At 34.9% G+C, this 27,038-nt stretch overlaps 3 protein-coding genes across 3 annotated transcripts; all 3 read left to right on the top strand.

Moving 5' to 3' along the window:
* Window positions 1–902: 902 nt before the first annotated feature.
* On the top strand, window positions 903–16,807 carry LOC147385127 (Insulinase (Peptidase family M16) family protein). The gene is made up of 19 exons (XM_086425276.1): window positions 903–1,311; window positions 1,784–1,859; window positions 2,310–2,356; window positions 4,656–4,768; window positions 5,213–5,286; window positions 5,442–5,537; window positions 5,631–5,750; window positions 6,458–6,691; window positions 7,625–7,773; window positions 9,345–9,501; window positions 9,962–10,117; window positions 11,676–12,052; window positions 12,706–12,855; window positions 13,273–13,455; window positions 14,236–14,439; window positions 14,564–14,670; window positions 15,328–15,481; window positions 15,753–15,874; window positions 16,340–16,807. Exons 1-19 carry the CDS (start codon window positions 985–987, stop codon window positions 16,575–16,577), a joined length of 3,084 nt encoding a protein of 1,027 aa, XP_086281402.1. The 5' UTR covers window positions 903–984; the 3' UTR covers window positions 16,578–16,807.
* LOC147385128 (uncharacterized) lies at window positions 3,262–3,906 on the top strand. The gene is given in 4 exon segments (XM_086426167.1): window positions 3,262–3,274; window positions 3,491–3,604; window positions 3,607–3,820; window positions 3,822–3,906. Coding segments are annotated over 4 exon segments (426 nt in total).
* An 8,266-nt stretch (window positions 16,808–25,073) lies between the features above and the next one.
* Window positions 25,074–26,569, top strand: LOC147385126 (expansin-A8-like). Its single transcript, XM_086425767.1, has 3 exons — window positions 25,074–25,310; window positions 25,409–25,721; window positions 25,975–26,569. The coding sequence occupies exons 1-3, from the start codon at window positions 25,169–25,171 to the stop codon at window positions 26,276–26,278; spliced, it is 759 nt and encodes a 252-aa protein (XP_086281893.1). The 5' UTR covers window positions 25,074–25,168; the 3' UTR covers window positions 26,279–26,569.
* Window positions 26,570–27,038: the final 469 nt, after the last annotated feature.

The following is a 27,038-nucleotide window of genomic DNA, read 5'->3' as shown; positions in this document are numbered from 1 at the left end:
ACCAAAGATGCCCTCAATAAATAAGCCCAAATCATAATTTCACATAAATCACTACTTGAGGGCAGATTTACAAAAGGGGCCGGCTAGTTGCACACCAACCTTGATAGATAACTCTTTTTTATTTCTTTTTTATAACCTTCATTGTAATCTAGTAATTGCACTTCATTCATTATTGATAACGTTAAGATTTAGGATAATACACATTCTCGTGACTTTCATCTTCTCTATTTGTGTAAATCATAATCATGCTTGTCATACGATCAAGTGTTTCTTACAAAATTTATAGAACCAATAATAATTTATTTGAGCATGATTGAAGAACAAAAATAAATAAATATATTTATATATAAACAAAGGGGTGCAATATTTTATTTTTGATTTGGAAAATTGATTTTTTGACGTTCCCTTCTCATATACTCTCCCTGACGTGATATGTGCTAGAACTATAGATTTTTTCCACAAGATACATAACTGCACATATTTATGGAGATGTACAGTAGTGTATCCGGAGGAAATCTATGGTTCTAGCCCATGCTACGTCAAAGGGGGTGTCAGAAAATCACAACTCTTTTAATTTATTTTGAGTGTAATCATCCAAGTGGAGTGCAATCATAGTTTTAAAATTCATTTTGATGTCTTATCCATGAATGAGACCAAGTCATCTTAGAAGAGTTTTTTGACACGTTCGAGTCATCTTGTTCAATAATGAGAAAAATGAACAGTAGTTTTAAGTCTTGTCCAATACATTTGATGTATCCATCTTGTTGGTGGACGATACCGAGACTTATCGGACGAGATTTAAAATCATGAGTGCAAGTGGAAATTTTTAAATGATGAAGTGCATTTGGCAGTGGGTGGTGTGCAACTAGTTGGCCTCTTTACAAAACAGAGTGAGAACTGAAGAGAAAGACTGGCAACTCTCTCAAGAGGAACAAAGGAGGCAGAGCAGAGATACAGCGCTCTCGCTCACACACACACGCACAAATGGCGGCGAATCGTTCTTCTTCTTTAGACAACGTTGTGATAAAGGCCCCAAGCGATAAGCGTTTATACAGAGTTGTTCATCTTCAAAACGGTCTCTGTGCTGTTCTTATTCATGATCCAGAGATCTTCCCTAATGGATCTCCTCAACCTTCTAACAAAACCCTAGAAAATGGTGGTGATGAAGAACTTGAAGACGAAGATCTCGAAGACGATGATGAAGAAGAAGATGACGATGAAGACGACGAAGAAGATGAAGACGACGACGAAGATGAAGATGAAGATGAGCTGAACGAGAAGAAGAACAGCGGTATCTCTCAAACTAAGAAGGTGCTCCTCACTCTTCATGAACAATTTCTGATTCTCGTGTAGTTTATAAGGATTTTGGATTAATGGAGGCAGTTTTGATCTTCATTTCGTCCTTCTCGAGCGTTAGTTTCCTATAGTCTACTTTAGGATTAATGATTCCTGATTAATCTACTTTCAGATTAGTTATTCTTGCTTTTAATGTGTATTTAACTATTTATCCATTAATTCTAATGCTACAGTAGACAGTTTGTTAAACGTCTGAACATCTAATTAGGATTAGAGCATAAGAATTCACCATTGTTCGTGTTGAAATTGATTTTTCTTCTTGTAAATTTACATGAAGCATCCCTTTTAATCTTTCATACTTATTATACGTTTGTAAATGTCTTTTTTGGCGTCGTGGAATAACGGCTCTTACCTCATTTTATTATTGAAAAAAGTTTTCCTTTTTACCTCCCCTTATCTAATTATTTATTTAATATATTTTTTTCAGGCGGCGGCAGCAATGTGTGTCGGAATGGGAAGCTTTTCTGACCCTTCTGAAGCACAGGGTCTTGCCCATTTTCTAGGTTTGATAGTGCAATTACTATGCTCTTCTTCCTTTCTAGAGACCCAGAATTTTTGTTTACTTAGTGTATTTACCACATTCAACTACACAAGATAAAACCATAGACATAGTATGAACAGACTAACAATGTAGAAAATTCTTTCATCTTGAATGGAAACCAAATTAGGTGGTAAATCGACATAGTTTTGGCTAAGAAAAGAATGAATTGTGAAATAAATTCTTGAGAAATTGAAATTGACTCGTGTACATCCTTGTTCTTTTGGACTCATACACCTCTGTTGAGAATATAAAGTTGCCTGTCCTTTGCAAATTTGATAATGTTGAATTGTGTGCTTTTGCAAGTGTGGGCATGGTGATTAAATAGGGGAAAAAAAATTATATTACTTGTAAGCTTTGAGTATGTTATCAGTTTTGATATATGAGCAGTTCTGACAAGCCTTTTGTTTTGCAGAGCATATGCTTTTCATGGGAAGTACTGAATTTCCAGATGAAAATGAGGTATGTTAGTCTATTTTTTTTCACTTCAATAATCATGCAATATGTCTGCCTTGGAGTGTATTTATTTTATCTCTGGTAACTCAAAATTGAGATATCTACCTTCTTATCTAAGTGAAAAGTCATCCATAATAGGAATTTAGAGATAACATAATTGAACTCCAACTTTGGAAAAGAAGAAAAACCGAATAGGGGAGGACCCACTCAATACGTATGAGAGGTGAAGTTAGACCAGATGAAGCTGGCTAAGGGGTAGTTGATAACAATATGATTTATTGATTCACCACTGATTTTCAAAAGGAGCAGAAGTTCACAATGGTAATGCCCGAGAGATGAGATGGTCCAACGCCAGAATTTGTTTGAAAGCGACAGTCCAATAAAAAAAGCCACTTTAGATCTTGACCCCTGGATGAAGGTGGTGTTTTTTTTTTTTTTGTGTGGGCGTGGGTGGGTGGGGGGGAGGGGGGGGGGGGTGTCTACACGAGGATGACAAAGATTGATAAAATGATTTTATTGAAAACGACAATTGTGACTCTTGGTTCATACCTGAATGTCCCTGCCAGTGGGAACTGTCAAAATCTCATAAATGCGACTAATTAGGAAAAATGACAATTTAAACCACCCCCCCCCCCCCCCCAAAAAAAAAAAAAAAAAAAAAAAATTATTGAAGTTCCTTTTGAATCCAAAATTCCTAGAGATTACGCCTTCTAACTATACCATGACATTTTGAACTGGATTTTTCTTCTTATTTGACATTGTGCATAGCTTACCAAATTGAATCTTGAGAGTGGAATTGTCACACCACCAATCCTCCGAAAAGCAAACCTTGTTGCCTTTACCAATTCTGAAAGCTATCATTATCCTAAATTCAAGAACAATATTAGGATGCTCCTCTAAATACTGCAACCATGATGAGTCGAGGTAGGTCCACTCTACAAATCCAAGTTCCTAGAACCATACTTGGAACAAATAGACCACCTCCGCAAACTATTGATTTCCATTCCAAATCTCCATAATCATTATCCAAAGAGTGCTACAAGTAACACAAATCACCATACCACCTCCCTTATTAGGGACACTAATAGGTTTTCAATTGACCAAATGAATTCCACGAATCTTGTCCTTGTCATTCCATAGGGAATCATGACCCAACTTGTTCATTGCTGTGCTTACACACTAGGCTACCCTTCTCCGAAAGCTCCGCGGGACCACCTACCACTAGTCTTCGGCCGGAGGGGTTTATTGCACAAAAACGCCGGGACGCAGGCTCCCGAAGAGGGAAGCCCAACGAATGTCAGATGCAAAGCCCCGCACCTCATTAAGATCATATTGGCATACTCTCCCAAAAAAGAAAGAGCAGACCCCATTGAAGACGGGAGTGAGGTACAACAAGGCCATTTCTGTCCACCGCCCTTCTCACGGAGCCGTACGTGGACGTTACCGCTCATACAGCTCCCAGCCAGCAAGCAGTTAGCCTTCCTCTACAAGGAATTTAAGTGTGGATGAATCGACATCAAATAGAGAAAAGAAATACACCAAAATGTTCGTCGTAGTTTTTTTTTTTTGGCTTAGTTAATTTATTACCTTTTGAAAAAAGTTTAGGCCCTATTCGTTTGAGCTTTAGGAGTTAGCTTTTTTTGCTTTTAAGCCAAAAAAGACAGATTTGGGCTTTTTTGGCTCCCGCATATCTCAATTGAAGTCCAAAAGTAGCTCTTAAAAGAAGTCGCCTAAGAGGGATTTTTTCAAATGGCTTTTGCGAGAAGTCAAAAACGTAAAACGACTCTAGTGTAGTTACCAAAATATCATTTATCTTTAATCAAAATTTCAACCAAACTTAACCTTAAAAAACAAAAGGAATTACCAAAATACCCTTCATCTTCCAAAATACCCTTTATCTTTACTACCAAGACTAAAAATAATTTATCATCACTACTTTATTACCAAAACACCCTTCATCTTTATGTGGATGTTGGATTGTGTATTATGCAGGTATTTTCTTTATCATATGTTCATTTTTAAGAGGAGATGTTGTCGAAATTTCGATAGAATTATAAAATTTATAAATTTATTTAAATTGAAAATAATTATTTTTATAATTTTTTAATATAAATTTATTATATTTATATATATTTAGTGTAATTATATATTTATTAACAGATAGAATTCATGAACTTGTCCTAGAAAGTCGTTATGCAAGCTGTTAATTGGTTAACATAATATTTGCAAATACTGCTTCCATATACTGATTGAGACTGGTGATATAATGTCCATTTGATTCTAATTTCACTCTTTTGCCTTCTAGTATGATAGTTACCTGTCCAAGCACGGGGGTTCGTCAAATGCTTACACAGAAACTGAGCATACATGCTACCATTTTGAAGTTAAAAGGGAGTTTCTCAAGGGAGCTTTGAAAAGGTAACCAAAGTTTCTATTCACCTGATTTTTTCAATTTTTTGTCTTTTCTATCTTCAGCATCTAATCTTTTTTCAATGTAGATGGAACAAGGTTGGGATACATGCATATGTCCATATTTATTTTGATTTTTGATGAGAATATACATTAACATAAGTTAAAAAACAAATCTGGGATGAAAGCAAGATTTATAATGCAACTGCTTCGGTCTTAGTTTTCTCTCCATCCCTTTTGCAACTATGTTTCCTTTTTCTTTATTTTTGGTGAAGCATTTATTTTTTTCATATATATATATAAGGGCAATCTATCTTTTTATTTTTTTCAGATTCTAACAGTTCAATCCTCATTACATTATGTATTATATATTATTCATTTCTTAAAAATTAGATAGAGTGAGATCTTATGGAAAGATTTTAGATGATAGTGATGGTTCATTTTCATTCTCAGATTTTCCCAATTTTTTATTTCACCTTTATTCAAAGCTGAAGCTATGGAACGGGAGGTTTTAGCAGTAGATTCAGGTAGTCACTAAATTCATGAGTCTGCTGGTTTTCATATTGTTTATAGCCATGACATCAGGCTTTGCTTACATTTATATTCTTATCCTATTTCTCTTCTAACATTTGGGGTTTGTGCTTGCATGTTATGCCATTTTCGGGAACAAATTCGAACACAGAATTCAATCAGGTGTTGCAAAGTGATGCATGTCGCCTTCAACAACTTCAATGTCATACATCTGCTCTTGGTCACCCTTATAACAGATTCTTTTGGGGTAAACATACATCCATTCTTTATTCTTTGTGGTTTATTTATCTTGTTTATCTTTCTTATGAAATTATTAATCTCTTTCTCAACTGCATGGAAGGGAATAAGAAGAGCCTTGTTGATGCTGTGGAGAAAGGAATTAATTTGCGGGAGCAAATTTTGCAACTGTACAAAGAAAACTACCATGGTAGCTTGATGAAACTAGTTGTTATTGGAGGAGGTGAGTTTTTCCCTTTTGTAAATGTTGATGTTTTTCCCAATTCCGTCTGCGTTTACTTTGAGAGTTGGTTATCACTTGGGTCGGGCTTTTTGGATTTCAAATGGAAATTGTGGAGCATTGTTCCCTTTGCTGTTTGCTGGGGGATTTGGAAGGAGGGGAATGTGCGGGTCTTTGAACCCAGGGAGAACTCACTCAAGCTATTTTTTATCTCCATCTTAGGGCTCGTGTTCTTTGAAGTCAAATCTTTGGAGGAATGTAAAGGGGTCTTTGAAGATTTCTTGGGGAGATGGGAGTGGGTTTGTAATATTTCTCTGTACTCGGGCCTTGTTTTTGGGTCTGCTTGTTCTTTGGTTTTGTTTCCTTGTCTAGGCGCGGTCATCTTGACCATTCCCTCTTTTTTCTTCAATAAAGATTTCTATTTATGAAGAAAAGTCTATACAGTTTACTGTGACTCCATCTATTTAAATAGTTGTGGATGGTGAGCGACCCATGAGGCTGAACACAGCATAAGGTCCCAACTAAGAAATCTCTTTCAGTAAGCTTTCTGAAAGTGCTTCCTTATTGTTTTTCTCGAGGTGTGTTATGGGGGCTGGGCTGTTATGACTGATGTTTGATGTTGGTTATGAAATCGGAATTAATAGAAATGCCATGAAAATGGTGATGTTACGAGTTATTTTAGATTAATTGTTTTGTTCTTTAATATGTAGAGTCTCTAGATGTACTTGAGGATTGGGTGGTGGAACTGTTCAGTGATGTCAAAAAAGGGCGACAGTTAAAGACAGAGGCCCGGGAGGAGGTTCCTATCTGGAAAGCTGGTAAACTTTACAGGTTAGAGGCAGTTAAAGATGTTCATAGTCTCAATTTATCATGGACATTGCCATGCCTTCATAAAGAATATCTGAAGAAAGCGGAGGATTTCTTAGCCCATCTCATGGGGCATGGTAAGATATTTCATGGCCTTGAAGTGGCAATATGTTATCCAGTTCAATGCTTCATTAGTTATCATATGGTTTATTGTATGGTTCATTTGAACAATCTCTCTTGTAAGCTTCTTATAATGTGAAACTCCCTTGTCCATCTGTTCGGCATTCTCTTCTGTGCCTTGTTTTACAATTGAAATTTGTTACCAAAAATGGCTCATCTGAGTATACTTATGCTATTTCCTGGTAATGAATCTTTTCCTTGCTTCTACACTACAGAATATGACCTTGCCCAATTGTTGGGGTTCATTCGGATATCATAGGAAAAACATAACTCAAGAAGTAAGAATATCCATTGCCTAGATCTGAATGTTTAACTTTGTGACTGTGTGAGCATGCATCCGTGCGTGTGTCGATAGATATACATTTTATACATAGAAACTAATCCTATATGTGCCTGCTCTACTGGTCCTTATTTTGGATTTCTAAAGACATGCTTTAATAGAAAAAGATTCTTCACTTGCTTCCTATTTTCAGCTTTTGCAGGAATCTGACGAAATTTCAATTTCAATTTTTTTTTTTTTTTAGATGAGGCTACCCTCACCTTTTTTTAGTTAATGACTAAAATCCCCTAGAGTGTTTGTAGGATATTCAGTTAATGACCAAAATGTTGATAACTTAATATAGTTACCAAAATGTCCAATGAAGCTGTTTTCCCAAAAGCACTACCTAAATATTTTCCCCAAATGGCAAATTTTGCAACCTCAATTCTTATTGAAGCAGTTCGGCTGGATGCACTGCTGCCTCAAACAAGGCCTTAGCTATATTTTTTTCGTGTATTAAATGGTCTGCATTGAAGAGATCCTCCCAATGTTTCCCTTTATATTAATTACTTTTTGCTGCTTATTTGTAATTGTTATGGGTCTTAACTAACCAGACAAAATTAATTTTCAGAGGGCAGGGGAAGCTTGCATTACTTTTTAAAAGCTAAAGGATGGGCAACTTCATTGTCTGCTGGTGTTGGGGATGAAGGAATGCACCGATCTTCTTTAGCTTACATCTTTGGTGTGTCCATATACCTCACCATTTCTGGCTTAGAGAAGGTACTTACTTTTTGTAGGACAAGGTTCTCATTTCTCCCTCCTTAAGTTTCTTTGTTATAGTTACCTTACTATCTTAAAGGAAAATAGCAATTTTCTTTCTAGGGTTTTATGTTTTTCTAAATTGCTATCTCGATTCAGTTTTAATAATATATTACTAAATTACAACTTTCTAAAACTAAAACTAATAATAATGATAAATATATTGTACAACATATATGATCTGATGCGGGATCAGGGATTGGTGATCGCTCAATTGACATGAAATGATCCTCCCAAGAATTAGACACCAAAAGCCTATTATGTTCAATTAAAGATGCCTCTTATTCTTCTTCTACTTATTATTTGGTGACAACTTCAATTTTGGGCTGTTTATGTTAAAGTGGAAATCTAATAAATTTGAGTTTTATAGGCCATACATTTAACCTGTAATTGGCACACTAACATTTGGGGCACACGAAGGTTGGTTGGGCACACCGTCCAATACTCCCATAAGAGATTTAGTAGGCCAAAACTTGATCTGGATTGGATGATATAGTTGTCTCTTGTGCTTACCAAAGAAAAAAAATTGTCACCTTTGTTAATATGCTTGTTTGTTTAGAGTGATAATTAAATGCGTGAGAATCAGCTAACCATTCACCATTCAATTTCAATGGTTAAAATATAACTTAAAATATTCATCAGCTGTTTGTCAGCCTAAACTTTTCACATTTTGTTTATGGAAAAGAAACCCATTATAGATTTTTTATATTTAAATAATTACAATTGTAATACAAGAAATAAAGGGCAAAAACCACTTCAATTCATGTATATTTTGGTGTTCCTATTACTCTTTTAAAACCTTTGTCTTAGCCATCTCCAAATTTATAGACAAAGAGCTCTAACTATCCAACGTTATCTCTATAGACAAGATCCTCCCCATTTTCGCCATCCTTGTGGATAAAGAACAAAGGTTCCAAAGTAGTCATTTTGGAGTATTTTTTGTCCATTAATTTTTACCGGTCCTTCATCTCGTTGTGTGTCATTGCCAAAGAAGCACACTTTATATGTTGTCTTGTCCTTGGACTCCAAAGTAGCTCTCTGGAGTTTTAATTTTGCATTGACTCATTCTTTAGTCTCATTAACTAACACTATGGCATATACGAATGACATATTCCAAGGTTGTTTCTTTTGAATATTATTAGTTACTTTTTCTATACATAGAGCAAACAAATACACGCTCAAAATTATCCCCTCATGTAAATAAATTGTAGCTGGAATTCATTTGTCTCTTCACCTTTTGTCTTCACATTAGTCACAATTTTCTCATATACATGTCATTTGTTATGTCAATGTATCCACTTGGGGCTCCTTTCTTTCCCAGTTTGCTCCAAATTAACACTGTTAAGTACTTTTTATTTACTGTCTAAATCAGTAAAAACCTTGTGGAGATCCTTTGTAATTTTTTTGAAACGACATCATATAGCTCAAATACAGCGCGCCAACATATTTGAATTATCTTATTTCCCTTCCTCTTTCTTTGATGTATCTTTTTTTCATTTTTCATTTTTTTTTTTTTTTTTGTTGGTTTGCAGTTTCATGAGGTGATTGGAGCTGTTTATCAGTACCTTAAGTTATTGCGTCAAGTTGCTCCCCAAGAATGGATTTTTAAGGAACTTCAAGATATTGGGAATATGGAATTTAGATTTGCAGAGCAGCAGCCCCAGGATGATTATGCTGCAGAACTTGCAGGTTTTTTTTTTTCCTTTTTTGTCCATTGATTTCAATTCTATTCATCACAATTCCATATTTTTTTGCTTTGCTTCTGTCCTTAAGAAATCAGGCCACTTCAAGCAGTTTGATTATATTTCTAATTTCTTTTATGTGGTAGCTTTTTTCCCCCCTTAAATCGGTTAGGATTGTGTTTATGTTGCTTTTCCTTTTTTGGTCTATGTTCTCAGTTGCCAATCAAAATATATAGGATGAGGTGTGGGTGATGATAATGTCTTTTTATGCTATCATTTTTTCAGGGTTAAGAGTTTTATGTTTCTTTAGAATACTTGTATTATCTTATAAGGTATGGAAATGGTTGAGTCTAACTATTTATTGTTCTTATAATGTTTTAGCACATTTATAGTAGTGTAAACATTATTGATTGCTGTGAAGCTTTTCATTTTTCTGACTCACTATGAATAAATATTCTTTGTTGCAGAGAATTTGCTGCTATATTCAGAAGATCACATCATTTATGGGGACTATGCATATGAAGTGTGGGATGAGAAATTGATAAGACGTGTTTTGAGCTTTTTGACCCCTGACAACATGAGGATCGACATTTTGTCGAAGTCTTTTGATAAGCAATCAAGAGGTATATTTTGCCAACTTAGTAGTATCAACCGTTATAGGGTGTGTTGTATTTCATTGTGAAAAAATGCCTCCGGTATTGTCACGGACTTATCTTCGATTAATAGGAAGAAAACCTTGCCAAATGATTCGGGCGCATAACCATGGGTTCCAATGCACGAGAACATGTAGCTCTTACCAATGAGGCCATATCAATTACGCCTAAGGGTCATGAAGAGGATCTGTTCTACTTCTTGGCAGGTGCTTGCTGCCTCATGTCTAATTGGAAAGTGCATTTTCAATTTAGAGAGCTTTAATGCGCTAGCATTGAATATGTGGCTTCTTACATCTCAAAAATCGTAGAAGTATTAAGCTTATTTATTTTTATTTTTTATTCTTAGTCACTTAATCAACTACATTTTGGTCAAACCTTGTGTAATTTAAAGTATGAACACATGTTTTCCTGTTAGACATGGAGATGTGGTTGAAGGTGCCATCTCGGTGAGATGGTAAGGTCTGTGATTGGAAACACCAGTGACATGGGATCAAACCACACCCCCCCTCACCTGCTTAAACCTATCAAAAAAAGAAAAGGGAAAGAGAAAGAAGAAGAAGAATGGGGAAGGGGTGTTAAACCTTGTAAATCTGTGAATCTTAATATACTAGCATGTCCATAATTTGTATGATGATGTGACAGTTTATCACAAGAACATCGGTCGTGTATATGTACAATATTTAAAATTTAAAAGCATAAAAGAAAATTGAATTGTGCAATTATTATTTGAATTGAGGAAAACTAAGGTCATAGACAATTTTAGTAGAAAGGCATCAGCCTTATGGCATACATGTGGATAAAAGTGAAGTGGCTAGGACCCACCACTCATTGGCTTCTGCCTAGGAGACCCTTGATGCCAATACCAGACTCCAGTGGGTGATCCTGAATTTTTTCTCATTTTTCGAAGAATGCAATAGATTGGATTTTTAAGATCAACTGTTCAGTTTTTGGTCTATCACACCATTTTGGTCTGTTGTACTGTGTTTTGCTTCCCTGTTTCGGTTTGGTCATCTCAATCATGTTTCTCTTTTTTTAATAAAAGTTTATACGTACAAAAAACAAAATTTAGGTGGGACCCGTCAAGTGGTAGAATCTGACCCTGCTATAAATAATACTAGAATTTAGAAGATGAAAATATTAATGCCTTTATCATCCTAATAGTATCCAGACCTCGGATTTCTCATGTCTACTTGTGACTCTTGGCTGCCCAATGCACTCATCTCTAGATAAAGTATGTTACGGCCTAGATTGAGTGCAATTTGTGTGGGGAGAAAATATTCAAATTGGTTGCGACATCCCTATGTGGTTAATAATATTAACTACTTTCTGCTGCAGATTTCATCCTTAAAGTGGAAGCTCTTGGGTTTTTTTTTCCCTTCATCTCCAGAATTTTATGCATACATTGTGTCACTAACACTTGTGCAATTTCTGTAAGACTGATTTATGCATGACTAGCAACTAAATGAGTGTCATAATTTCAATGAAATTGTGAGATGCTTCAACTTTTTTTCTTCCATTACTGTTTCAGATGTTCAATATGAACCATGGTTTGGATCACAATATACCGAAGAAGACATTTCACCATCTCTTTTGGAACTATGGAGGGATCCTCCAGAAATTGATCTGTCTTTAAATTTACCTTTGAAGAATGAGTTCATTCCATGTGACTTTTCCATCCGCAGCGTGTCATCCAATAATCATGAAAATGTACATCTTCCAAAATGCATAATTGATCAGCCATTGATGAAGCTCTGGTACAAGCTTGATGAGACCTTCAAAGTTCCTCGGGCGAACACATATTTTATTATAACTGTGAAAGGGGGATACAACAATGTGAAAAATTGTGTGATGACCGAGTTGTTTGTAAATCTTCTTAAGGATGAGATGAATGAGATTTTGTATCAGGTAAGCTCCTTAATTTATTTCTCTACGTGATTTCTTCAGTCTTCCTTATATGAGATACAGTGCTTAGTTTCTAATTTTTCTAAAATCTTGTTGATTGAACTCAATCCATCATTAGCTCGAGTCAACTGGAAACTTGAGTTGAGCTGATGGCGTTATATACTCAAATGCTCATAGGTCCAACTAAAACTTGTTCAGTTTAAGTGACTCAATGCAATTCTCTCTTACTTTTGTAAGACGAAGTTATTTTTATTACACTTTATAATAACATGAAAGGGATGAAAGAAACTTCTTATTCACCCATTATTTATGTTTTTGTAATACTTTCTATAGTTTCTCAATATTCTTTTTGAACTTTTTGTAATATTTTACTTAGCAAAAGAAAAAAAATTTAGTATTTTTCACTTGGTATATTTTTTGGTTTGAAGTTGGGCCTTTGAGTTGACTCAGCATGGTTAATTTTGAATGAGTCATTGTTTTGTGCTTTAGGATAATCTACTGCAGGACCACAGTCAATATCTTCTGTGTTATGTATCACTGTTGGTCTTCTTTTTTATTTTATGCTCTCAATGTTTCTCAGACACTTTTTTTGCTTCTATATTGGACATGCAGTATTCAGTTCTTTGCTTGTCATGAATCTTCATTCTTGTGTGCAGGCTGGTGTTGCTAAGTTGGACACTACCTTGTCTATCATTGGGGACAAGTTTGAGCTAAGGGTCTATGGCTTCAACGATAAGCTCCCAGTTCTGTTATCTAAAATTTTGACCATAGCCAAATCTTTCTTGCCAACTGATGAACGTTTTAAGGTATGACTCATTTTCATCTACTCTGTATTATCTTGATTACTGAGTTAGTATGAATCCTATTTCACCATTCAACTCCATTATTGACTATATCTTCAATCAAGGTACTTTCCTTTATATCTTTTCTTGTTACTTTCATCTATGTCCTTTTTGATGATCCTCTTACCCTTTTGGATCCCTTGACTTGAACTGAATTACTTATCCTCATTCAATGTCAAACTACTGTCTTGTATTTTCTCTTCTATTGAAGTTATTCCTAAATTTCCTCGATCTGACACTCTGAATTTTTTTTTCTCTAAGAAAACATTTATTGGCAGCTGTTATTGCGCTCCATTAAGTATAGCCAAATTAGAAAAATGATATTGGAAAAAGTTACTGGTCTTGGTCGGCTGGTGGTTTAACTACTTGGAATTGTAACAGGTTATTAAGGAGGATATGGAGAGAGGTTTCAGAAACATTAATATGAAGCCTTTAAATCATTCATCATACTTAAGATTGCAAGTTCTGCGTGAGATCTTCTGGGATGCAGATGAAAAGTTGGCTTGCCTTACGAAGTTATCTCTTGCTGATCTGAAAGTGTTTATCCCCGAGCTTCTTTCCCAGGTACACAAATAATTGATCATATTGGCTATTCACATCATTTGTATTATTGGTATGAACATAGGCTATTTCCTATCGGTTTTTAGCTCTGTACACTTTGCTCCGGACCTGCTGGGCGCAAAACAGGAGATTCACTATTTAGACTTACAGTTGAAATTATCCGACACAGAAATAACACCCATTTTGAAGTATCGAGATGCATAGGCTGGAAAATCTGTCTGTAACTACAATTTCAGCCTGTAGTGTCAGAGATGCAGATCTTTCATTTAGTGGGTTTTACCTGTGAGATTTCCGAGTTCAAAATCAACCCATTTAGATGATCTTCACTTACAGCCATATGGGCTTCACCCTCCCCACCCCGTTATTCCGTATCTTTTGATCACCCCTAGGAATGATACCTCTGAAACAATTATGATCAATAAGTGGTTTAAATATTGGCCTAAAATATCTCAGGTCGGATCCACGAAATAGTGGGACCCCCCTCCTTTTTCCCTTTTTTTTTTTTTTAAATTTCTTGGCAAGCAAAGCTTAGTGTTCGGCAGAGGAGAAAGCAGTTTCGACAGGTTCGAATCCAGGTTATGGCATCAACACCCCACACTATAGCCTTGCCAACTTAGCTAAGTTGGCACCTTCAAGTAGTGGGATCCCAATCCATTGGTATGTACACAAAATGTACAGCATGGGTAGGCCTGGATGAGGGTCATGCGTGCGGTTGTCTTGACCAAGTATTCCTCCCTTCAGTTCCTATTTTAATAGTTTTGTTTCTTTTCTGCATATGGACAGTTGCATATCGAGGGCATTTGCCATGGGAATTTATCAGAAGAAGAAGCAATAAGTATATCAGAAATCTTTATAAGGAACTTTAGCGTACAACCACTACCAATGTCACTGAGGCATCAAGAACGTGTTATAAGTCTTCCCCCTAGTGCCAACCTTGTTCGAGATGTACCTGTAAAAAATAGGTTGGAAGTGAACTCTGTGGTCGAGGTAATTGAATTAGTGGATTTGTTATTGGTTTATCCCTTTAGTTCTCATGAGGCCCTATAGGTCTTATACAACCTTGTCTATGATATTTATGTTGTTTTTATCTGGTTTCAATGTTGTGTTGCAGCTTTACTTTCAAATTGAACAGGACATTGGGGTGGAGACTACCAAATTGAGAGCCTTAGCAGATCTTTTTGATGATATTGTGGCAGAACCACTTTTTGATCAGCTAAGGTAATGCATCTTTTGTTTTGAATATCTCATGTTGGAGTGATCTTATAATTTTTTCTTGACTTCTGCAACGTGGAAACTTCATTTTCTTAGAATGTTGTGTGCCATACACCTTACCATATTTACACCTAAGCACGTGCTAGCACACTTTTCAAGCAAAGCACAATGTACTCAATATTTTGTTTTCATATAAAGTAATTAAAAAAAATACAGCTTTCAACGTATGGGATGAGCTGTATGAATTTTCAGCATATCAGCATCCTTGGGGGTCAGCACGTTTAACACTTTGTATGTGTTTGACACTGACACACGTGTCTTATTTGTATGTGTGTGTGTGGGGTGGGTAGGTCCCACCTTGGAGATCTCCCATAAAAAAATTGGCTCAATAAAATGATACCAACAGGTAAACCTATTGTGTTAGTATGACCTAGAAGATCTCTTATGCCTCAAAGTGGGTTCTCACTTCTTATAGATTGTTGTAATGGTTTGTAAAGCTGACAGTAAACCATCCCACAAGTTATGTCTAATCAATGAGCGAATTAATTATCATATATACTTTATGGGACTTGATTCTTGTTATTTTTGGGAATAGAAGAAGAGTATTGCCATATTGGAAGTGTTTGGTTTAATTGGCAATTTCGTTAATCATGTTGGATGTAGGACAAAGGAGCAGCTTGGGTATGTTGTTCAATGTGGCCCACGCATAACATACCGTGTTCTCGGGTTTTGCTTTTGTGTTCAATCTGCCAAGTATAATCCACTCTACTTGGTCGGGAGAGTTGACAACTTCATAAATGGTCTTCAGGAATTACTGGTATCCATCTAAAATTTTATCATTTCTGTAGGGAATTTATTTAACTTATTATCATCATTTTGTAGTCTCTCGGAAAATATTTTTGTTCAATGTCTAATCGGTATGGCCTTTTATTGTACTAATGATCAATGAGGAAAACTAAGGTGTACTTGACATGGCAGGCCACCTAAGAGATCCTCTAAGGCTGAAATGCCTGTAGTTCATGTTTGCATGGCTTGTTGCTTTTTGGATACGAGTGTCTTGTGTCTTAACAGATGTTTGGATGTCACAGGATGGGCTTGACGACGAATCTTTTGAGAATTACAGAAGTGGGTTGATCGGAAAGAAACTGGAGAAGGATCCCTCGCTCTCCTATGAAACCAATCATCTTTGGGCCCAAATCGTGGATAAAAGGTACTATGCTTATACTTCCTTATAGACTGTGATGCATGGTTTTAAAACTCATTTTGATGTCTCGTCTTGTCCATGAACGAGACCAAGTCATCTTGGATGAGTTTTCTGATGCATTTTAGTTGTCTAGTTCAACAATGAGATAAATGAACCATGGTTTTTAATCTCGTCCGATATGTTTGACTTGTCTATCTGTCTTGTTGGTGGATGATACCGAGACGTATCAGATGAGTCGTCTTGGTCTCGGACGAGATTAAAAACCATGCTGTGATGGCCACCTTTATATGGATAATCCAAGCATTGTCCACATGTAATTCTTGATAAAAGTCGGTTAGTTAGAGATTATAAGAACCAATGGAGTCTCTAGATTTTTTTTAAACGGTTTGTAAAATTCTTTTGCAATAATTTGGCCTGTTTTCTTTGCCGTTTCATTGTCACATAAACTCAAAGAACATCCTTAATCTTCAGGTATTTGTTTGATATGGCGGAGAAGGAAGCTGAGGAGCTCAAAAGCATCCGTAAGAGTGATGTTATTGATTGGTACAACACATATCTGAGACCAACTTCTCCAAAATGTCGACGACTTTCTGTTCATGTGTGGGGCTGCAGCACTGACATGAAAGACGGACAATCGAAGTCTTTTGAGGTTATTGAGGATCTAAAGGCCTTTAAGATGTCAGCAGAATTCTATTCGAGTCTTTGTTGAATGAAAAACTAACCCCATTATAGAACCTACAATCAGTCCTAATAAGTTTATATGTAGTATGTGGGGAAATAATTATATTTGATTCCAAACCAAAATTTAGAAAGAGGAGAGGAAAAAAACATGTAATGGGAAACATTAGGGCCATAGATAGGAGGTTTATTTTACATTCCAATTGTTTGATTGTATTCTATACTTTGCCATTAATTTGATATTTATCTGCCTTTAATCAATTGTTGAATTCTGCTCTAAATGATAGAAAACTGAGTCGTGAAGCATTGAAGGGTAAGTTTATGGTCTTGGATATCTTGCTTGGACTCTTTATTAGATTAATGGATATTTTCAGTTGGTATTGTTGATAGTTGTTATCGTAGATTAACGAAATACCAGAGAGAAGTCATCTATTTGTTCACATAGATTTTACTATATCTGCTGTTTTTGCTAGAGATTTACCATAGCATTTCATGGATGTCGTGTTGGATCTATGATTTTTATCAGAACTCAATAGAATTGTCTAAATCTTTAGATAACATTAATTATTAGATTAATGCTGGAGTGACCTCAGTGGAAGGCACATGAGAGACATCTTTATGTGATAGTGCGTGTATGTCCTTAGATGCATTTTACTCGTATCTCGGAGAAAATGCAACTACGGGCATGGGTGCACCACCACGTCAAGATGTCATGAGGTCATTCCGGCACGACTCTTAATATTATTCAAGGATTTTTGCAAGAGATTGGAAAATAGACTATTTTTTATCATTAAAATATATTTCTTGGACTGACGTGGAAGACTGAAAGTCGCAAGGTAGTATGTCATAAAGATTATAACACTAAGGGATGGTTTTGTTAGGATTGTAGTAGCTAATTCTCGATTTTGATTATAGATTGTCAAAATCAGATTATAGAAATTGATTTTCTGAATCCAAAATCTCATTTGGTTAGCATTGTTTTTGAAAACTGATTTTGTGAAAATTTTTATTCAAGTATACTTCTTGAGATTGAAAATGAGAAAAAATACATGTCGTAGAGATTGAAGACACTAAATTTTTAAGATAAAAAATTAAAGATTTTTGAAATGAGTTGGAAAAGAGGAAATTTAAGTTGTTTTCTATTAGTTTTCAAGTGAGTTATACATTAAGATTACCCAAAGAATTATGTGATTTTGTATTTAAAAAATTATTAGTAATATAATGATAATGATATTAATAACAAGAATAACTAATAATAATATTGTTATTATTATTATTATTATTGCAACATGTATTTTAAGATTGTCATTAATAGATAGTCTATGAAAATTAAGAGAAACAACAAGAAAATTATTTCTGAATCTCCATTATTTTGATTATTAATTATGAAAAATCAGATCAATGATCCAAACCAAACGATGCATTAGATTCTAAAATCCGATTATGAGCCAAAATCAAATTCAAGAATCCGAATCAAACGCCCCTAATTTATATCTATTTTTCACAAAGAATTGGAAGGCCCACCTCAATAAATAAAATAAATAAAACTTTTAATTAGTTGGACGTAACCATGGTTTCAAATATCGATTTGATGTGATGACACCTAGTTGTCTTGATGAGTGATCTCTAATAACATAATTCATTTAACTTAGTTTATAATTATTTATTAATATATAATTATAATTTATTATTATAAAATAATGAAGATTAGAACAAGTTCAATCAAAACATTGTATTTTTTACTTAGATATAAATATATAAATTATCCCCCTCTGATATACTCTCTTGATGTGGCAAGTGTTAGAATCATAGATTTTTTTCGAGATACTCAATTGCACATCATCATAAATATGTGTAGTTGTATGTTTCGAGAGAAAAAAATAATAATCTATGATTCTAACACATGGCACATCAGGAGAGTATGGTGGAGTATATCAGAGGGGGAGAGTCCGAAAATCATTATTTGAAAAAAAAAAATACAAAATCCCACCAATTAGGGTGCCAAGTAAGTTGGTCAAAGACTACTGAGTGTGTAGTTGGTCAAAGTCTACTTGAAGTAGTACAAGTTTCTCGCTCTTAATTGCCGTGGAACATAAAACAAACCATCTAAACAGTTGAGTCCTGAGGGTGTCAAATTCTCAAACATTCAAACCACCTACCAATTAGGGTGTCAGATTTAAACATTCAAACTCACAAAGGACCATATAGAGTCTTGACTGCGTTGACTCCTTTGTATTTAGGTTAGGTTTAAAAGAGAGAACGTTTTTTTTGCTGGTCAAAGAAATAGAACTCTCTCTCTCCAAAGCTGAATATGCTTTAAGGGGTTTCTTTTTTTTTTAATTTAAGAAACAAATTAGTAAATGTAGTCCATCTATAACTCTTCTACCATAATAATGAGAATGTACTTTTGAAGGAATTACATGAACCCTAGAGATATTTACGAAAATGTGATTAACTTTTGACGAATTTACGATTCTGGTTTACTGTTTATTTTAATTACCAAAATTTGAATAGTAATGAATTCAAAGGTTTTAAAGTGACTATTTCGTGAGTTTTACTATTTTTTGCAAGATGATCACTTTAAAATCTCTGATTTCGTTGTCGTTCATGTTTTGGTAATTAAAATGAATTGTGAATCGGAATTGTAAATTTGTCAAATTTAGCTTACGAAATGGTAATTCTCTCTAAACCCTATTGAATAGTATTGCAACAGACGTCGATTACAATAACATAAATGGATTGATGTAGTGAGAACGAATATGAACATTTTTGAATTAATTGAAGATATGACTTTAGACATAATTGAATGAAAGAACGTGTTTCGTTCAACCAAACTCAAATTTTAGAGAGATGATGATGATGATTATCAACTTCTCATGTTGTAATTAAAAAAAAATGATCTAATATGGATTTACGTCAACAATATTCAATATGTATAAGATTGGGTTCCATTAACTCAAAAAATAACACATAATCTTGATCATATAAAAACAAAATTCATAAATTGAGATTTATGCTCGAGATAAGTATCATCTTAATATATTTATTTATTTATTTATATTTCAACTCTTCTAAAGCAACATAACATCCCATGAGGATGGCTTGAAACTTTAGTTATGGAGACCAAACATCCCTAATATGTTGCCTTATCAGGATCATATCAACCCCACACCAAAACATCCCACTTAAATGCACATGGGTAGCTAGGACACCCTTTGTTCTGGGTCCATCTGTGGCTGCTGTGACCATGTTGTCAGTGTGGGAGTAAGAAAGCAACCACACAAGCCTTGTTGGCAGTGGTGAGCCCACACTATGTTGGGAGATATAAATCTCTCTCTTACACATGTGGCAGTGTGTAGGACTACAAGACAATCCCTTGTGAAGGGTACTCTATCTTTGGCTTCTAACAAACAACATTAATGGGTAACACCACATGTCTTTTGTGGTTGTGAATTTAGTTTGATAAATGTGTTCATAGAGAAGGATTTATTGGGGATTAGGGTGCACAAAATTGCAAAAAAGAAAAAAGAAGTGTTTTTTAATTGAAAATGAAAAATATTTATTTCTTATTGCTCGACCCTCGAAAATTGGTAAGACTAACCCCCACTAGACAATAAACTAAGAGAAAGTTGATTGAGATGATTGGGGCACTTTCAATGAAATCGATTACGACCCAGTTAGTAGAAGTATTCAAGTTGAAGATACTAAAAGAGCCAAAAGAACATGGATAAAGTCATAAAAAACAAATATGAACTCTCTTTAATAATAAACTTGACTTTGGAAATAGTGGAAGAATAATGATTTTATGACTTCCCCCTCTCACACACGCCCCCTGACATGACATGTGCTAAAATCATAGATTCTTTTTCTCGGGATACACAATTGCACGTATTTATGGGATTGTGCAGCTGTGTATCCCGAGGGGAAAAATCTATGGTTCTAATCCATACCACGTCAGGCGGTGTATGGGACGTGTGTTAGAGGTGGCATCAAAAAATCGCGACTCATAGTGGAATGGAGGAACATGATCACTTGGTTACACCCCTATAAATCGTATTTTCTTGTCAATTTCCCCCATAATTAGTCATTATGACTATAAGGAAAAGTCGATTTAGATGATTTGAGTATATACGCGTGATAAAGATTATCACGACCATAATTAGAAGAAATGTATACGTTGAAGATTCGAAAAAAATCCAAGGAAAATGCATGGAAACAGTATGAACAAACGACACTTAAATTAGCATAAAATATGACTTTAGATACATAATTAAGACTCAGGATCCAATGTGGTGTCCCCTTCGTATAATATAGGTAAGGTTTCTATATGGCACATTTTTGTTGGAGTTTGGAACACCTAGGATTCTTAGCCAAGTTGTGCAAGTACCCCGATGTGTTTGAACTCCAATAAAAACGTGCCACATAGACACCTAACGTTGCTATAGGAAAGAGACACTATTTTGGATCGCGACTCTATAATTAAATGAAGGAATAAGATTCGTTCAACTAATTCCAAATTTTTGGCAAAATGTCTTTAATGATAACCATTAACCCCAAATATATAAGTTAGTCGTGATAATCTAACACCCCTCTCTATTATATGCCCCATCACAGAACCATAGATCATTTGCCTTGGGATATATAAGAAAAGATTTATGATTCTACATATCCCGAGATAAATGATCTACAGTTCTATGATGGTGGGTGTCAGAAAATCATTAATCTCTAATGTTGTGAAACAAATTGTTACTACAAGATCCACCCCCTAAAGTTATGTCAATCAAGAGATCAAAACCCATAAATGTTGACTATACACCGATATTCGGTGTAGTCAAATCACATTATAACATAACTTAGAAAAATAAAATTTTATTTATTAATAATAACCTGTTCTCAACTACCAAGATACTAGAAAAAAAAAATATGTTATCTTATGGAAGATTAAAGTAAAATCCTATAAGTTAAATATTCCTTAAATAAAGGAGACAAAATCAAATTAGACAGATTGAAGGAAGATTTGATTTGAGAAAATTCCAAAGGTGAGTAGGAAGGATGTTTTATCAAACAAAATATGCTACCAGCATCTTATCTTAGGTCAATATCACATTTTTTTTTTCAAATATTCCCTTGGAGGACAATGTAGCAACTCCATGCATATTATAAGACCCAAATTTTTAAATACTCCTTACATGACTTCCACTACTTTCTAGAGGTGCAACTTGGGCCGGTTCAAATCGAGAATCAATTCAAACTGATAGCTTTTGATTGATTTGATTTGGTTTGGTTTGGTTTGGAACAAGTTGTAGTTCAGTTCTGGGTTAAGAAAATGGAGAACCATTCAATTTGATTCGATTCTTAGTTCAAGACTTGTATAGAACCGAACCTGAACCGCTATATAACATAAAATAATGACTTTTATGAAATTTCATTTTTATTATTTATTTATTTATTTTTCATTAAAAATATATTGCTTCCAAGCAATTTTATAGGATATTGGCAATCCCAAGAACTGAACCAAACTAGTGGTTCGGTTCTGGTTCTAATCTAGTGGAACTGACCTATATTGGTTCGGTTCCAATTTTCATCTTGAACCGAATCAAGTTGCACCCCTACAACTTTCTCCTATGCCTTTAAATTGATTGGATTAGATCCAAAATCCGACCCATTTTGATATGATATCTTTGGATTTTGATCGAGAATTTGAGTTACAATAAGAACACAAATTGATAACCTAACCATGTGGACAAAATGTGAGAATATAATTTTATTTTATTTAAATAAAAACCCAATCGGCCGAAGATCCAATTCAATTATGGGTCTGATCCAGACCCGATCCATTAACAGCCCTAGTATGTCCTCATATAAATAGACTTCAAAGGATCCAAAAATAGATTGACAATGATTGATGGATATAAGATACCGCAAATACCGGAAATTGCATGTGCCCCTAACATGGTAGGGCCCAAAACAAAATCCACCACCTTTTAATTGAGACATTCTACCTAGAAAACAAAGAAAAATACGTAACCCTTTTAAATTTCTAAAGAGAATTAATAATTTTTAATTACTCTTGAAAATTAATTAATAATAAAATAATCTATAAATATTTAATTTATTTTTTCTCATTAATATGTTAAGTTTGTAAAATAATTTTAATTTTTTATTTCTTGAAATTGGTGAATAAGAAATAGACGCGTATATCAGATACAATGCATGATGTCAACCAAGAAGGCATAAGTTTGACATAAGAGATGATAATATTTTATTAATTTATTTAATTGTATTTTATATATTAATTAATAATTATTTATATTAACCGACAAATTGATTAACTTATATTACTTTATTGTCTGTCTCTCTTAGAATATTTCTTAAGTCGGTGTTAAGTAATAAAAAATAACTCAAAAATCATTTGTTACCTAACTCTTGCCACATAGAGTATTCTTCAAGCCAAATTTTGGGCCCACACACCCAAAATTTCACCTATTAAGTTGATTTTGGTGTGAAAATGGTAATATTTTCCATGATCACCAATAGTAGATAAATATTTTTGATAAATACCTAAGATTTCTTATTTATAATTTAACATCATAACTCATAATCACGTGGAACACGTAAGCGTGCCATGCATAATCCAACGGTCCATGTTATCCTCCAACTAAAAATCCAATCTTTAACATAATTCGACATTAAAAAAAAAAAAAAAAAAAAGGACATGCAAGCCTCACTTTCGTTCGTAGGATTCTGGATAATCTTATTGTATTTTATTCGCAGACAATAACAATATAGAAGAATTTAATGAGTCGTGATAATTTGATGCTCTTTTTTCAGACGCCCCCATCAAAGAATCGTAGATCCTTTGTTTCGAGATATACAAGAAAAAGATTTATGATTTTGTAACTGCCAAGTCAAGGAGTGTACAGGGGGGGGGGGGGGTTCTGAAAAAAGAGCGTCGGATTGTTTTAGTCAATTAATATAAAAGTAGAACTATGAAGAGATATGAGAGGTTGAGTTCTTTAGGATAAAGCGAATCAAGATCGAGTATGTGGAGTGGAATACTATCTACGCGATAGATATATACCGATCAAATTAAAAGATAAGTGTTATAAGACAGTAACTAGACTTGTTATACTTTATGGACCTGACTTTTCGATGATCAAGACGCATCACATGATCATGTTAATTATTAAATTTAACATAGTAAAGACGAGTTAAAAAATTAGGAAATATAAAATTAGAAATGAACATGTTGGAGAAAAAAAAATATTGAACTAGTTCTAGATAAAAGAAATCTTCAAGTTGAAGGGTCTAAAAGAGAGAAGAATTTAAAGAAAACAAACGAAAAAGAAGACTTGTTTGTGAATAGAGGAGAATGGAGGAATATGATTTATTTAATCATCCCAAATCTTTTGAATAAACCTTTGTTGGTGGTGTTGTATTACAATCATGCCTGGAATTTGAGAACGACTAAACAAATCATGTTCCTTCATCCACTATGTCCAAAGCCAAGTCTTTTCTTATTGGAAGTAAGTTCATATATTCTTTCTACATTTTTTTGATAATAGGTGCCTCGAGACTTATGTCCGACTAGGGGGACTGGATGGGCCAGGGCCAAAACCAAGGCATATGGGACCCTCCCCTGGGCTCGTGCAACGCTCACACATCACAGGCACCAAGTAAATGAGGGAACACCCTCGCAAGTGGCCCCGAGCTAATATTACTCATACTGGATATCGAATACACAACCTACGGACTCTCACCGTTTATTGGATTTCATATCTGTTTTCGTTATTTACAACCATATTTTATTGGATTTTCCTCTCATTCTTTCAAAATTTTCAATTTGAATATTTCTTCTAACTGGGATTGTAATTAAACATACATAAATTATCTCGATTGAGTTTTTCTCACTTCATTGCATATTGGAGTTACTCTTTAACATTTTTTCTAGTATTCTTCATTTAAGTCCAGAGCCCTCCTTTGGGGTCAAATTTTTCATCAAAAATCAATCTCGATAAAGATTTTCATCCATTGGATTTTATCAGTTTATTATGTATGGTCTTGAGCTCTTGATATCGAAACATTGACCTCTTCAATGAACCTAGAATGTAAATGATCAATCAACGGCTACAAATCATCAAATTGAGTTGATTTTTACCAATCGAGTCCAACAAGGCATGCTTGAAAGTCAAAGTATGACAATAAATCGGCGTGATTTTAGGCTTGTAAGAAGAAGAAATCAAATTTAATATTGTGGTAATATTAAAAATAAAAAATAAAAAATAAAACAGTTGAGAAATGCATGTGCGGGTAGGGCCCATTGGGCTTAACGGTTGGTAACCCAATGGGAACATTTGCATGTGCACTAGTCCTCGTGTAATAACTTCCAATCTGTTTCTTGGCTCTGGCCCTTATCATACGTGAGAACCACTAACTTGTCTCTTTCTACATTTTTCTTTTTTGATCTTTAAAACAAACCCACATCTCCAACCCAATCCTCTCTATATAAACCCCCAGATACCCTCACTTCCTCTTCATCTCACTACCAATACTTAGTCCAAAAAAAAAACTCACCCTTTCTTCACCTCTTTTGAGTTCTTCTATTTCCTCTTGAACCTTACAATGGCCATTAAAGGATTCTCTTTCCTTCCTCTTATGTTTTTTGTTTTAAACTTATGCTTACGAGGCACTAACGGAGATTACGAGGGTTGGGAGAGCGGTCACGCCACATTTTATGGCGGTGGTGACGCCTCGGGCACAATGGGTAAGTCATATAAGCTTAATTGATTAAAAACTAAGTTCAATTTTAATTAAGTAATATTTGTGTCTGTGTTTCTTATGGTATGTTGGTTGTGTTTATAGGGGGTGCATGTGGGTATGGAAACTTGTATAGCCAAGGCTATGGAACTCAAACTGCAGCTCTAAGTACTGCCCTTTTCAACAATGGCTTGAGTTGCGGATCGTGTTACGAGATGAGATGCAACGATGACCCTAAATGGTGCCTTCCCGGGTCAATCATCGTTACTGCCACCAACTTTTGTCCCCCTAACATGGGTTTGTCTAATGACAATGGTGGATGGTGCAATCCTCCCCTCCAACATTTTGATTTGGCCGAGCCCGCTTTCTTGCAAATCGCTCAATATCGAGCAGGAATTGTTCCAGTGTCCTTTAGAAGGTAATTTTTTTTTTTTTTGACGAGTGTAAATTTTATTAATCAAAATAGAAAAAAAGGGTATCCACCTAAAAATAAAATAAAAAAAATCATCCGTAACTTTTTAAAGATTTTGCATCAAAAGAAAAAGAGACTTAAAATATTGATATTGACGTTGTAGGTCACATCATTAAATATACCTTTTTCGACCTACTCAACCACAAATTTTTAATACCTATGTTACTAATTTATTTATTTTTGTGAATGGTCCTTGTAGGGTTCCTTGTGTTAAGAAAGGAGGAATAAGGTTCACCATCAATGGTCACTCTTACTTCAATTTGGTCTTGATCACTAATGTTGGAGGAGCTGGAGATGTACAAAAAGTGTCGATCAAAGGGTCTAAGACAGGGTGGCAACCCATGTCAAGGAATTGGGGTCAAAATTGGCAGAGTAACTCCTACCTCGATGGCCAGAGCCTCTCCTTCCAAGTCACTACAAGCGATGGGAAGACGGTCACTAGCTATGATGTGGCACCATCTGATTGGAAATTTGGCCAAACATTCCAAGGAGGCCAAGTCTAGATTGCACGTGGAAGAGAGAGATTGGGTAGGGAAGCTTTGGTTACAATGATGTGGCGTGCGGTCAGATGCTGAGGTGGCTAATTATCACCCGCTAGGCCTTCTATATATTAAAAGGTCATGAGATATAGTTGCATTTACTTTCCTTTCCTAGTGATGTTCCATTGTTAGCCTTGTTGAAATCAAGGCCATGAATATCAATCACACATGTTTGTAGATTTGTTCCCCCACATAGTTGAAAAGCTAATGTGAGAACAAAATTATTAGAATTTAATGAATTTTCTTGGATGTCAAGATTTGCCCCAAATGCCATTTTGAGATATATATTAATGATTGAATGAGATGAAAACCCCTTTTTTCATGATCCATATTCATTATCTTTGGATTTCAATCAATCCAAAACTAAAATCATTATCACAATATGTATTGAGAGGGACATATATCATTCTTTTAAATTCCAATTAGGATTGTCAATTGGCCAAGTCGGGTCATAAATGACTTAAAATCGTAAGTCAAGACCGACCCATCTAATAGTTGTCAAGCCGGACTTAGATATGAATAGAGTCTAACCCGACCTGACTGGACCCAAGAGCTAATCAGACCTAATAACACTACCCAAACTTGATTCACAATGAATCAGGCCATATCCCGACCCATTGACAGTCAAATTTATAGAACTTAAAACGGGTTCGATTCGGGCTAGATAAATATATCTATATCCATATCTGAATCCGACACTACTAGTTAAAGTCGTATCCAAACC

Source organism: Akebia trifoliata, chromosome 15, assembly GCF_017979445.1.
Source record: "Akebia trifoliata isolate Shusen 1 chromosome 15, ASM1797944v1, whole genome shotgun sequence".
NCBI lineage: Eukaryota > Viridiplantae > Streptophyta > Magnoliopsida > Ranunculales > Lardizabalaceae > Akebia > Akebia trifoliata.
This window is presented reverse-complemented; position numbering and strand designations above follow the sequence as displayed.

Excerpts from the sequence above, each read along its gene's own strand:
- LOC147385127 (XM_086425276.1), top strand. The coding sequence starts at position 985 with ATGGCGGCGAATCGTTCTTCTTCTTTAGACAACGTTGTGATAAAGGCC. Across the intron at positions 5,751-6,457 it reads ACTAGTTGTTATTGGAGGAG|AGTCTCTAGATGTACTTGAG; the intron begins GTGAGTTTTTCC and ends TTTAATATGTAG. Across the intron at positions 14,671-15,327 it reads CCACTTTTTGATCAGCTAAG|GACAAAGGAGCAGCTTGGGT; the intron begins GTAATGCATCTT and ends TGTTGGATGTAG.
- LOC147385126 (XM_086425767.1), top strand. The coding sequence starts at position 25,169 with ATGGCCATTAAAGGATTCTCTTTCCTTCCTCTTATGTTTTTTGTTTTA. Across the intron at positions 25,311-25,408 it reads TGACGCCTCGGGCACAATGG|GGGGTGCATGTGGGTATGGA; the intron begins GTAAGTCATATA and ends TTGTGTTTATAG. Across the intron at positions 25,722-25,974 it reads GTTCCAGTGTCCTTTAGAAG|GGTTCCTTGTGTTAAGAAAG; the intron begins GTAATTTTTTTT and ends TGGTCCTTGTAG.